This window comes from Malaclemys terrapin, chromosome 1, assembly GCF_027887155.1.
Source record: "Malaclemys terrapin pileata isolate rMalTer1 chromosome 1, rMalTer1.hap1, whole genome shotgun sequence".
In the NCBI taxonomy this organism is placed as follows: Eukaryota; Metazoa; Chordata; order Testudines; family Emydidae; genus Malaclemys; species Malaclemys terrapin.
In genome coordinates this window covers 211,245,478-211,259,081 of record NC_071505.1, presented here as the reverse complement: position 1 = coordinate 211,259,081, position 13,604 = coordinate 211,245,478, and the positions used below count along the sequence as shown (strand labels likewise).

The 13,604-nt window shown below is 39.4% G+C and overlaps 1 protein-coding gene across 6 annotated transcripts in view; it reads right to left on the bottom strand.

Moving 5' to 3' along the window:
* Positions 1 to 4,147: 4,147 nt before the first annotated feature.
* The window catches only part of KLHL15 (kelch like family member 15), a 40,858-nt gene continuing 31,401 nt past the window's right edge, over positions 4,148 to 13,604 (bottom strand). For all 6 annotated transcript variants that reach the window (XM_054005954.1, XM_054005972.1, XM_054005963.1 and 3 more), the window contains one exon: positions 4,148 to 11,432. In XM_054005954.1, coding sequence (XP_053861929.1) covers positions 10,323 to 11,432 — 1,110 coding nt within the window. In that variant the 3' untranslated portion in view covers positions 4,148 to 10,322. The remainder of the gene's footprint in view (positions 11,433 to 13,604) is intronic.

Here is a 13,604-nt window from a genome sequence, read left to right as displayed (position 1 = left end):
GTTGGCCTTCGCCTAACGTCTCTGTGAGCCATTCGTCCCAGCAGGCTGGCTGGCAAGGGAGGAGGAGCGGGGGAGGAGCTCCAGACTGCCGGTGCGAACTGCCGGAGGCGATCTGCAAATGCAGGGAGGGAGGGATCTCTGCTGCAGGAGAGGTGGAGGACGTGCTCTCTCTGGCTGTCAGAGCCCCATGTAAGTGACACCATCCGGCCGGCTGCTCTGTTAGCCGCACACGCTCTGCATGGGGGGAAGTCCGGACATTTACAAATTCCCCCCGGACGCTATTTTTAGCTCAAAAAGCTGGACATGTCCGGGGGAATCGGATGAATGGTAACCCTAAATGAGGTAGTATTATTTAATAGCGTAGTTATGCAAATTTCTCTTCTCTTTCAGAGGGGGAATAGCAGAAGGGTAGGACTCATTATGTCGGTTTCTAATTTCAGAATTCTAGTCTCAGCCACATATAAACAATATACTGGAGTTGTGCAGGCATAGTTGAAAGAAGTTAGTCAATTAAATTTATGTTCAGTATCAGAGGGGTAGCCATGTTAGTCTGGATCAGTAAAAAGCGACAGTGTCCTGAGGCACCTTATAGACAGACGTACTGGAGCATAAGCATTCGTGGGTGAATACTAGGGTTACCATATCTAAAAAATAAAAAAAGAGGACACTCCACGGGGCCCCGCCCCTTTCCCACCCCCAGCCCCACCCCAACCCCACCCAATCCCCGCCCCTTCCCCAAAGTCCCCATCTTAACTCCCCCTCCTCCCTCCCAGCCACACGAAAAGGGCTGCCCGAGCGCTACCAGCTTCACGGTTTGCCAGGCAGCCCCCAGACCTTGTGCCCCCAGCTGGCGTTTCCCCAGCGCAGCTGGCGCCCGGGAGGGAAAGCGCCCAGCCGGGGCCGCAGGGTCTGGAGGCTGCCCGGCAAACCGTGAAGCCAGTAGCGCTAGGGCTTCGGGCAGCCCCTATGCCTCTGGATCCTGCACCCCCGGCCGGGCACTTCCCCTCCGGGGCTCCGGCTGCTGTGCTCCTCCCCTGACTCTTTGGCTCTGTTTAAGAGCCGAGCTGCCCGAGCGCTACCGGCTTCGGGCAGTCCCCTTGCCTCTGGACCTTGCGCCCCCAGAGCCCAGGAGGGGAAGTGCCCAGCCAGTGGCTCAGGGTCTGGAGGCATGGGGGCTGCCCGAAGCCGGTAGCGCTCGGGCAGCTCGGCTCTTAAACAGAGCCGAAGAGGAGCACAGCAGCCACGGGAGGGGAAGTGCCCGGCCAGCGGTATTTTTCCCGGACGGGGGTTTGATTACCAAAAAGCCAGACATGTCCGGGAAAAACCGGATGTATGATAACCCTAGTGAATACCCACTTTGTTCATCTGACGAAGTGGGCATTCATCCACAAAAGCTTATGCTCCAATAAGTCTGTTAATCTATAAGGTGCCACAGGACTCTTTATATTTATGTTGTTACTAATAATAGATAATGCAGCATTGTCTCTGAAGTTGCATTACCACTAAAATAAGTACGGCTATAAGAAGTGGCTCTGACCACTCAGCTTTGTTTTTCCACCTGCAGTCTACAACTTTTAAGTAACTAGATATGGAAATAAAGGCAGTAGATTAGTGTTTGTCACAAGACATCCAAATATTCTCTCCTGTATTCTATTTATAGCAGTATTGTTATTGTTCAAAGATTCCCTTCTACATTATAACTAATGATTATTCCACCTCTGAGTTCTTAAATTTTAAAAATTAACCTTTCAGTTCTTTTGTTGAGATTGTGATTCTATGAACAAACAATTAATGTTCCCAACAGCATGGAAAAGAGCAGAGATGGAGTGAGCCAGATTGCTTGGATGCAGAAAGCATCAGGGCCTGTCTCAGGGGATTCACATTTTTTCCTGCATAGACAAAATCTGCACTGTTGAAGGTAGCTGGTGGAGTTCAGAGAGAGTGAACCGAGTGAGTTAGAAGTATGTCTGATCTAGGCTATATTTGTAGCATAGTCTCTGTGTGTGGCTGAGAGTGTCTGCCCTTGAAGTAGAAAGACACATGCAAAGGTGTAATATCACATCTATTTAAATAAAGGAGACAAGTAATGATGCCCCTGATAAAGCACAGCGTGATATGGAGAGGGGAAGAGAGCTGACAATTGTATATACAAACTTATCAAATATGAGTTTCCTACAAATAGAACATTTCTATTACCGTTTCTTGATATTTGCTCAGCATTTCTGGAAATCCCTAACTAACACGTGTTATCAAGATTGTCTTTATACAGCTTAGCAGTCCTTGAGGAACATAAACTAACCTTGCAATGTTGGTCACACAATACAATCCTTTGAGTTTCTCTTACAATCTCACTTCATTCTAGTTTATCAATGCAAAACAGATCAGTGGGGATAAACAGGTGCCCATAGATGCATTGGGCAGGGCAGCACCCACAGCCTAAGGTAGAGAGCTGAAGTGCTCTTTGGGGCTGTAGCTCCCTTTCCGACTTTATGTATGACATACATGGAGTGGGAAACAGAGTGCTAATCACAAGAATCGCTGATGGACCAGATTGGGTGGTTTTGGAATAGCATGGAGTATTCCCAAGTAGGGAATAAATACTGATCATGAGTGTGAAGTATTGTATAGAAGAGAGGAAAAGCAGCATTCAGTTCAGACACTGCACTTTATTGTACTGGAGATTGGGGTTACATCTACTGAGCTGCTGCAGTAGGGTAAATATACCAAGTAGCTGAATGAGACTAGCAGGCAGAATGAAATTAAGAAATGAGTGGGATAAGACAAAAGGGGAAGAATAAATCCCAAGAGGGTAGGAGAGAGTAAAGCTAAAGAGAAAGGGAGAGTTCATCCTGCTACATGTCAATCACAAACAGGTGCGTGCCCTCCTTAAGAGGCAATTCAGATATCTAAATGACATGAAAGATCCAAGGGAAGAACATCGGAAAAATTAAAATGGAAAAAGTTAAGATGAAAAAGAAGGATGAGGAGAAAGGAAAGGGGGCAAACAGAAGGGACACAGACAAAAAAAGGAGTTGAACAGAGTCTGGTAAAATACTGTGGGGTTTGTTTTGGTTTTGGACAGGGAGAGATAAGGTTTGGAAAGTGAAGTGAACAAGACTGACAGGGAAGGCCCCTAATCAGGCTACCTGAGCAGACAAAATGGCGAGACCATGATCTTTACTTTTAGTAAAGTAAATTTTGATCCTTATTTTCCAACACTGACAGAACATTGACCTACTTTAACAAATTTATTAAATTAATGCTGAAATGTACATGGAATATTGCTGATGGAAAATCTTCAGTTCTTTTAAATCAATTAGACCTCTGTGATCTTTGGGGCTCCAAAAACTTGGTATCCTAAACCAGACTGAGCATATTGATAACTAAGAACATTGTTAAGTGATAGATTCTCTTCCCCTCTTGGCCTCTGGTTTGAATATCCAGGTTGGCTTTATTTATTTATTTAAGTTATTAAAGTACTTACAGGTCTAGACATTTAGTTACAAATGTAGTCCTTGATAACTCTTTTTAGATATTGTTGTTCAATATATCTTATTCAGATAGATTCCTGTATATTGTCCAAACCCAGGATACAATTTTTGTTTAAACAAAAAACCCCAAAGGCAATAATGAGCCATGACGACAGTCAAGAGAGCTGGGCTCTAGAAAATTTCAGCAGTCACATCCTACAGGAGCAATCAGGGATGAGGAAACAGCAACTATGAAAGACACATTAGTCTACACTTGAAAAAGCTGGTCTGAACTGGTAGAGCTTTTGACACAGTAGAGGCCTGATCCAGTGCCTACTGAAGTCAACTGAAAGGCACTATTGTCTCAAATGGGGATTAGACTAGGCCCTAGAGCACATGAACACACTGGAGTACGTCTTGGGTTGTGGGGAGGATTTGAAAGGGGAGAATTATAAAAAAATTGCCAAAAGGCAACGCCTGTACTCTGTACAAACATATCCAACTTGACTTATTGAAACTTCTTAGGGTGTTAATACAGCTTTGTGAATTGCATTTTCCTCTCTCTCTCTTTTTTAAGATAGTACTTACCCAATTGGATCCATAAGTCTTGTGGGCAAAAAAAAAAGATCTCCGGGTATACTGCATTTAGATATTGCAGAGATTACGCAACTGTGTGCTTAAAGATGAAAAATATTTTATTTACACTTTTCTTATACACACTTTGTACATTTTTTCAGTTTAAAAACAGAACAGAGCACATACACGTCTGAACATATTGTATCCATAGCTAGGAAAAGTTACCTTCTGCCAAAAACCAAAGGCTTTTTAAAATAGTTATAAAAGGCAAACCTTAAATTATTCTAAGAATGTTATAGCAGCCTTGGGGTGAATATTAGACAATTAACCAAAAATGTACATAAAAACTCTCTATATTTGTTTTAAATAGGCAGAATACTTCCAATTGCTAAAGCACACACAGAAGAATTTGCAAATAACTTTCCATTAACTTACAGAAACATTCTTTTAAAAACACAACCATCTCAAACAGGACTGGAAAGTAATGAAACTACAGTGGAATTACATTCTTCAACTTATGAGAATTCATTTTTTAAAGCTCTGCAAAATAATACATAGGAAAAGAGAAAATCAGACTGGGAGGTTTGCTCCATCTAGTCCCATAACCTGCATTAAATGTTAGTTAGGTGGGTTCACTGAGGAAATAAAAACCTTCTATAAAATATAGCTACCACTGCAGTTCTATGTAACATTTCATTTTTTATGCTTACACCAATCTTTCTTCCCCCCCCCTCCCCGTGCACTATATAAGGAATAGCACTTGCAAGTAGAAAGTGGTTTTCTCCCAGCTACTAACTCAATTATAATCTAAATATTATTTGAATTTGATCCTTAAATTTTTTTTAAAAAGCACAGAAACATGAACTGAAATTTGGGGAGAGGGGAAGTCCAGGGAAGCAGTGCTCAACAGTCTATTTTTCTGCCAGCTGTTTAACAGTACTATATTTTGTTAAGATTACAGATGCCATCAACATAATTTCTTTAGGTTTACTTCAAACACAGTATGTACTTATTTTAACATCTTACACATGCTGAAATTGTAGATTATTTAGCAATCCAAGAAAAATAAAATACAGATGCCATAACAAAAGTAGTCACTAGTGTTTATTTTAAACATTTTCAGATTGTCTTACAAACATTAAAATCTCAAACTGTTACTTATAAAACATTGGTAAACTTAGTTTTACATAGCTGACATCTCTTTCCTTTTGTGTTTCCTTCTTTACCCTTTCCACACTACTTGAGTGAGTGTTGCAACTGTGACATAACATGCTTATTAGAATAAATTCACAAGATACTATATTGGATAGAGGTGGGGAGAAAGCAAGTTTTCTCTAAGGCCCCAATCCTACCGACATTTTAGCACACACTTAACTTTACATGTGAATAGACTTTTAAATAGTTGGCACAGCTTTTCATTTTATTTCAATGGACAACTCATCTATGTAAAGCTAAAAACATGCCCATGTCTGAAGAATTGGAGCCCAATTCCCTATTTTTTTTGACAAGAAAAAAATATTTCAATAAAGGCAAAACATTCCTGTAAATGACATTCCTATTTTAAAAATGCATGATTTTTCTTCAGTTAGTCCTTTATGAAACAAAAGACATAAGGTGCAGAATTGTGTATTTCAGAAAGAGCAGCTGATATACCCTCAAGCCAACTCTCACTTTATGAAGAAGTGGTCACGTTGAGTTAAAGACCAGTATTGGTATATGTATGGTTTTTAACCTAATTTAATTTGTACTTGTTTAATCCTTTGCTTCGTGAGTGTACGGAGAAGCTCCATCTATGATGTGGATGATTATTATAGTATCAGTAAAAAGGCAGCATTTGCTGCTGCAGAAAAAAGGTCTCAAGAGCAAGACGACAGGACTGCAACTCTCAGGGGCCAAACGGTATGTCTATGCAGGGATAAAAAAACCTCACAACTGGCCCAGGTCAGCTGACTTGGACTTGCGGGGCTCAGGTTCCAGAGCTGAACAAAATCTCTGTGTAGAGTGGAAGGTCCTAGAGCTCGGGCTTCATCCTGAGCCCAGATGAATGATTTTTACACAATGATTTTTAGCCCCGCAGCCTGACCCCGAGTCAGCTGACCTGGGCTAGCTGCGGCCATGCTATGGGTCTTTTATCCCTATGTAGACATCCTCCAAGAGTGTTAAAGTCACAAATCACCAGGACTAGGAATTACTGACTGCTATACATCACTGAAAAAGCAGGGATTCTGTTTTCCAATGGCATAAAGCATATGGAAGTAGACAGCAAATCATCAGGCCTTGAATTGCCACAGGTCCCTGAGGCTAGTGAGCTTTCTGAAATAGTAGCTGCCTCTTTCTGCAGTATCAGTAATTGCCTCCCTTCAGCTGAATCTATACAGCCAGACTTTCAAAAATGCTCAACGCACCCAGTGTGAATGGCTTAATTTTGAAAATCTGGCCACTTACTTTGGTGCTTAACTAGGTGCTGAGTTCTTTTGCAAATCTGCCTGAACTGGCAAGGGACTGCGCATGCTGGGCTCCCCATGAGAACTGATGGTGCTCAGCACATTTCATGAAGTGCTCAGCACTCTGCAGCTTCTGACCCCTAACAAGGAAACAGGGTTCCTCTTAGGACCAGGAAGGAAACGGAGATAGCTAGACAAGAACCCAACACTGACTTTTTTTTAAACTGAGAAACAGAGATTGGACTAAGTATGTCTATCCCTTTTTACAACACGAGTACTGTTGCTGTTTAAAAGCAGGCTGTGTGCCAAGTTTTAAAAAGTATAAAAAAAAGGAATGGGAGAGATAAACGAGCAAATTTACTAGAAAGGGTTAGGGTTTACCTTTTTCCTCATTAACTAGGAGTACATTTAAGTGGTAAAAAATCCTCAAGTTAATATAATAATCATATTCAAAAGATCTCATAGGTGATATGCAAGTCTCTGATTAGCTAGCCTTGATTTTTTGTTCGGTTGGTTTGTTATTGTTTAAACACTGACTACGGAGCATAGCTACTAAAGGCAAATGCACACAAAATGGTTTAGTGAAAAAGAAAACATCCCTCTAAGCTATCTCAAAAATGTAACCTTTTTTTTTTTTCAAAAGCTACATCACAATTTTAGATAATGTGGATTAATTATGTATTTATTGACTGAAATAATGAGCATGGTAGAAATGTACATTACAAAACATTCCCAGCCTTCCAGACATTATGAACCAAGCAAATTCCAATAATTCTTAATGCGCAAAATGGTTACGGCCAACACATCAGCTGAAGCTGAAACCAATAATTAGTTCAAGTTAGAGTTTCACCAAGTAACTAGTATTACAGGCCTTAAGCAAGATTTTTAAAACTGGGTTCCTGAAGTTAAAGGGGGCATAGGCACCTAAATAACAAGCCTTGTTTTCAAGAGTACCAAGCATCCAGCATTCCCTTTCCCTTTAGTGGGAGCTGCTGGGTGTTCAGTACTTTAGAAAAATCAGGTCACTTACGTAGGTGCTGAAGTACAGATTTAGGAACATAACTTTAGACACCCATTTTTGTAAAATCTTGGCCTTCTCTCTTTAATCTGTTATACTTAAATCATGGAAGACCAAATTTCCAGATCAGCAATGGTTCCCCAGCTCACCCCTAAATAGCAGGGTGAAATGCTCAATATTACTCATGATAGGCTTGCATAAGCCTACCTAGACTGCAGGACTACTAATCTTTGCTGCCCAATTCACGTAACATGCCAGAAAATGGGCTAGTAACAAAAAGAGCAAAACAGGAGTAAAAATAAGATAACTTGTCTTGAACCCTGATTCTGCAATGAAATATACAAACACAGAAGCCCTGCACCTGAGCAGGGCCCATCAAAGTAAACGGTGCCCCAACTGGCTGCAGGGATCCATCTGCACACATCTCATGGTAAGGTTGGTGCCTTGTCTTATATCAAAAAGATTGTAGTTCAGATTACTAAAATAAAACAAATTAAATTCTGTACTTGTAAATTGAAAAATATAGGAAAATAATAAACAAAGAATTACATTGAACTGCAACCTGTGGTCTGCACCAGAAGACTGAATGTGATCATTTGGTCCAGCCATCTCTGGCTTAGACATCCTTTATCATTCCAGCTATGGTGGTGTAAATTCTCTCTTTTGAACAAAGATTACAGTAATCAACTCTGCTTTGCTATATTATTGCTAATTAAAAAAATAAAATCTGCTAACTTGCAATACAACTCCATGTCCTCCCATCTCTCTCAATCCAGAATTTGAAAGAACATTACTGCAAGAAAACAAAGATACCATTAAATGTGAGCATGGTGCATTTCGCAAAACATTTTAATATCCATTATTAATTTCTAATTTTGTTTAGCCCAACAAACTTGTTACCATTTATCATAGCAAATTTAGGGTGTATTTGGTCCCTTATAAGTGCATTCTTTTGAACTCCCTGAGTACTGTACATTCCTTTTCTACAGTGACTTCTGGCTGGGAGATGCTGAAACAGAAATGGATTCTCAACCATTACTGCATATCTTGTAAAATCTAATGCTAGAGTTTCACGTAAGCAGATGATTTTGCAAGCTTATATCTCAGCAGTTTGTCCCTGCATATTTGAGCTCAGTGTTGGCCTCAAATTTTAGAGAGGAAATCTTTTCCCTCTTGACTCCAGAAGAGGCTAATTTCACACCAGTGTGAAAGAACTAGGATTTTAATGCTTTACTTTTATAATTGTGTTTATCTTGGTGGATTGTCTCACCAATCTACAGTCAGTAAAAGTCAACAAGTTAACAAAGTGCTCAAACATGGTGCAGTTATTCAAGCCCTCTTGGATCACAAGTCTTATTTCAGGAAGTATGAGGTCAGTAGCTATAGTTTTGTAGGATTCTATTTTAAAGATTACAGAAATGGTAAACATTGTCCCCAACTGCCTAACCCCACATTTTTAGAACACAGCAGTTCATATCAGTTGATGCTTCAAAAATAATATTAGATTACATCACTTCAACACAACTACAAGCGATGCCATTGCTAAAAATAATAGTATATCCAGGTCTGACAAAAAAACTGCATGTTAGTGCAGTGTTCATGCTTGCTTACTGATACATTTCTGATTTTTATTAAAAACAAGGCAACACATTCAAAAGTGAAGAACTGTTACTGGGTAAGATGTATTTACTTTTTTAAAATAATATATAAAATGTCAAACTGTTAACAGTTCATTACATATTATTAATATAAAGAGTTTAAATATTACTGAATGAATCAGTGTATACCAAAGATAGGCTTCTTTGATACCAAACTAGGCCTCCAGTTACTTAAGAATTTTGTAATATTTAATTCAAGAAAGAATGCTACTATATCTAAAATTCAACAGATATGGCTGAATCTGTGCCCTAGTTAAAAATATAATATCCTAATTGCACATAAAAAGATGCATTATATATAGATCTTACAGTGTATGCATGTGTGTGTATATATCTTACTCACCAACAAACACAATGCAGACAATAGAAGGCAGCATAGAAATAATGTTGGAATATAAAAATGCTTCATTTTCAATGTAATAGAAAATGTATAACTTGCATTTTTTGGCAGACTTACTGATACTACTGTACAAATCCAGGGAAAAGCCATGCACAAAGGTTAAGATAATTTTAAAATGTATTTACGGGAAAACAAAAAACAAACAAAAAAAAATACCAAACTGGACTGTGAGTACTCATAAATGGAGAAAATAAAAATGTCCACCACAACTTAAAGGAACAAAATGAAACCCTTGTCATTAGAGTTTAATTCAGGTATTTCCCCCAGTAAGGCTGCTGAATCCTATCTTGACACTTAATGAAAATGCACAATATATATTTTTCTGTCCCCCTTCTCCCCATAAGTAGATCATTATATTCAACTGGTTCCAAGAAGGATGCTGCTGTGATGGCCATTATACAGAATAAACTTATTGCAGGGACATAAAAGGCCACAAAGAAAAAGGGAAAACAAGTAAACACAATGAAAAATAGATTTTTCTGCCCCCTCTCCCCCACTCCACCCCACATACAGCAATATTTGTTTAAAAAAAAATAAAAAGCAAAACTTTTACATTACCAGACCACAGTTATTGGCATTTCTAATAAACTTGGTAGGTGCATTCCCTGTACATCCCGTTTCTCTATGCATCTAATAGCTGTTTTACCTACAAGTCAACGTCTTTAAATGAATTAAATCTGCTTTGTTTTCCTGTCAAATTAGAGATAGTTTTTTGTGTTTCATTGGGGTTAGAAGCGGTTTTTTTTGTTTGTTTTTTTAGTTGCAACGTCTAACATGCTCCAGTACATATTCAGGAAAGTGCAGGCTGCAAACTTGTAAACCATCCAGCTTGCAGGGCATTCTTGGGTATTCATCTTCTTTCCATTTGTTTTCCTCTGGATCAAAGGTGAGAATTGAATCACTGTAATGACCATTGTAACAAAGGCCTCCAAGAACCATTATCTGTTTGTCCAAAACAGCTACACCATGACCACTTCTTCCAATTGGCATAGAAGCCAAAATAGTCCACTGATCAGTGTCTGGGTCGTAAACCTCTGTAGAAGGACACCCTTGCGACTCAAAGGAAGCCCTCAAGATCACACAAACACCACCAAAGACATAAAGCTTACCATTATAGGAAATCATTTTGTGAAAGCATCTTGCATAATTCATTTTGCATTTGTTCTCCCAACAGTTAGTGACCACTTGAGTTCTCCTCGTTCGCTGTTCTACCGTCCCTTCTTTACTGGGGTCAAACACACACACTTGCTTAGAAGTGGAAGATGAAGTAATTCCCCCAGTGATATACAACTTGTTACTGAGTACAGTTCCTTCATGTCCATATTTATTGACTGGATAGGGATCCACAAATTCCCATTTGTCTGCAGTGATATCATACCGTTCAGTCGAGTAAAATGTTTCATCCCTTGTTCTCCCAGCCACCGCATAGATGTATCTCCCAATAACACCAACAGCAAACTCTGAGCGTGGAACAGACATGTCTGCCATTCGCAACCAAGTATTTTGTCTAGGGTCGTATCTAAATACTTTGGAGGAAGCATGAAACTCACCATCTGGGCCCAGTTCTTCCCCGCCTAACAAGAATACAAAGTTATTGACAATGGCAAGGCAGTCTGGTCGTAAAGGTACTTGAGGGCCCTCTAGCTCCCACCAGACCCTTGGTTTGTGCAAGAGAAGAATTTTGCTATTTACCATGCTGTGTCCTATCATTCCTCTAAATACTGCAGTCTGGGGTTTGGCAGAACGAATACGGTTGGATTTCATTTCCATCAAAGGCTGTTGGTGAACACTATGAAAGTAATTCATGGCTTGGTCAACTTCATGCCGCAGCTGCCGAGAGTATCGATAAAACTCTGATGTTTTTACCTATGGATACATTTTTAAAAAAAAGTTAAAATTTTGACCAAGGAAAAACTGCATAGAGAACCATCTAATTACTGTAAGTCGTTAAAAGATTATAATGCTTAATTTTATTCTGAGAAACCTGAAGGACAATTATGTTCAAGTATTAAGACAGATAAGCTACATAAACTGTGTTCTTAAAATGTATGCAGAGGCAACACATTATTTCTTCCCCAAGATATTATTGAGGTTGGGGCAGAGGCCAAAGATTTCAAACCTACTCCCTAAATCCCAGGTGCATACCTAAATAAAATTGAGTTGATTTTCAAAAATTCTGACCACCTTCAATCCCACTGACTTTGACTGGAGCTCTGGAAAAAAAGGCAGCCCACTTTTATTTAAGTGCCTAAATATAGGAGATAAGCATCTAAATTTGAAAATGTTGATAGTTCCAAGCTTCAAATTTTTCTTACATAAATAACTGCAAGGCAGTGCTATACTTCACGCCAGACTAGAAAGGAAGAAAAAAATCAGTGTCACCACTGGATTACATGACATGAAATGCAATTTGGAGACAAATGTTGTTATATCTTGAGAATCAAGTAGATGTTCACTTCATAATTTTGTTAGCTTTATATTACTATTGTATCTCTTCCTTTCATTGTAAATAAAAAATGCCACTACAAGGGGCATAATTGTTTTTTCCAATCTTTTGGGTCTTTAATAGATTAAATTATATGGACATAGGTTTCAAGTGTCTGTATAATATACATATGAGTAAATTATTAATATTGAAATGCATGCACACAAACATCTGTAAAATAGCAATATTACTTGCCTGCTTTTGTAAAGCACTTTCAGATCTAAGAACTATAAAGTGCTGAGTTTTTCTACTTATGCACACTTTTTTATCAAAGAAAAACAACCTACATTAAAAGAAAGTTAAGGTTGCAAAGTCAAGCCCTGAAAAATTAGAAAGTGCCATAATTGAAGTTTCCTGTTCAACTCTAATTCACTCTCACTGTGAGTGTGCATTATGATATAGTCTGTAATTACATGTTCACACTTTTTTCCTCCCCAGAGACAACCTTAATTCTGGCTTTTCTTAACTTTTGCATATTTGACTTTGCAAACATAATAATGTTCTTGTAACACGTGTTTTTTTTTTTTTTTGGGTGAGTTCCAATGATTTTTAAAGAAGACTGGAGAAAAAAAAAAAAAAAAAACACACCTTCCATCATGTGACATAATACATGGGTCTTCAGAAGGGTTAGAACTTTCATACCCACAGCAGAGATCTCTACCACTTCAGCAACTAGTAAAGATTAATATATACTTCTACTGCTATGTGGACCACCCATTAGAAAGAGATGAGACACACTTTGCCAGTGGGTTTCATGGCTATTTGCTGATAACAAAGGAATGTTGGAACTCAGGAAATCTTGATTCTATTCCAAGTTCTGGAAGAGAGTATTCTAGTGGTTACAGACCCTACTGTCCTGCCTCAGCCTGTCCTCTTTTCTTCTATCCTTGCTTCCTCTGCTGTATCACGCCTACAGCCTATGCCTGTCCCACTTGTTCCTATCTCCCCAAAGCCTGCACCTACTACCCTATCTATCCATGTTCTCCTCTCACCTATGCATTTGAGCAAGTCAGTCTGACTCCTTCTCCCTGTCGCTGCCTAGGCATCAGCAGGGGTAGCCTTAAGGGCATAAGACAGTCATTCTCCCTGTTCTCAGTTTTAAGGCCTGCCACCACTGTGGCCCTCAGTTGTTGGAAAGATCAACTGCAGAAAAAGTCTCGCTCAGCCTGGCAGCCCTGGAATGGACTGTGCTCAGTCACTTTGTGGGGATGGTGCATTCTCAGTCTGGTCAGCACATAGAAGCCATGTGGGAATGAAGCATGTTCAGTGCTGATAATCTTAGGAAAATAATGCTGCCAACCTTTCACAAACTTCTATTGAGCATCTCCAAACATTTTTCAGAAGCCAAGCCTGACCAAGTATAGGTGGATTTTTATGGGGACTGCAAAAAGCACATCCCATGTACCAGAATGACCCCTCTGCTAAGTCTCATGTCCCTCCTCTCCTAAGTATGGAGGCTTGAGGCCTTCCTTAATGAAATGGCTGTATAATGTACTTTTACCTAATCTCATTGTTGGAAACAGATGAACTATTTTTGTTAAAACATTCCAAAC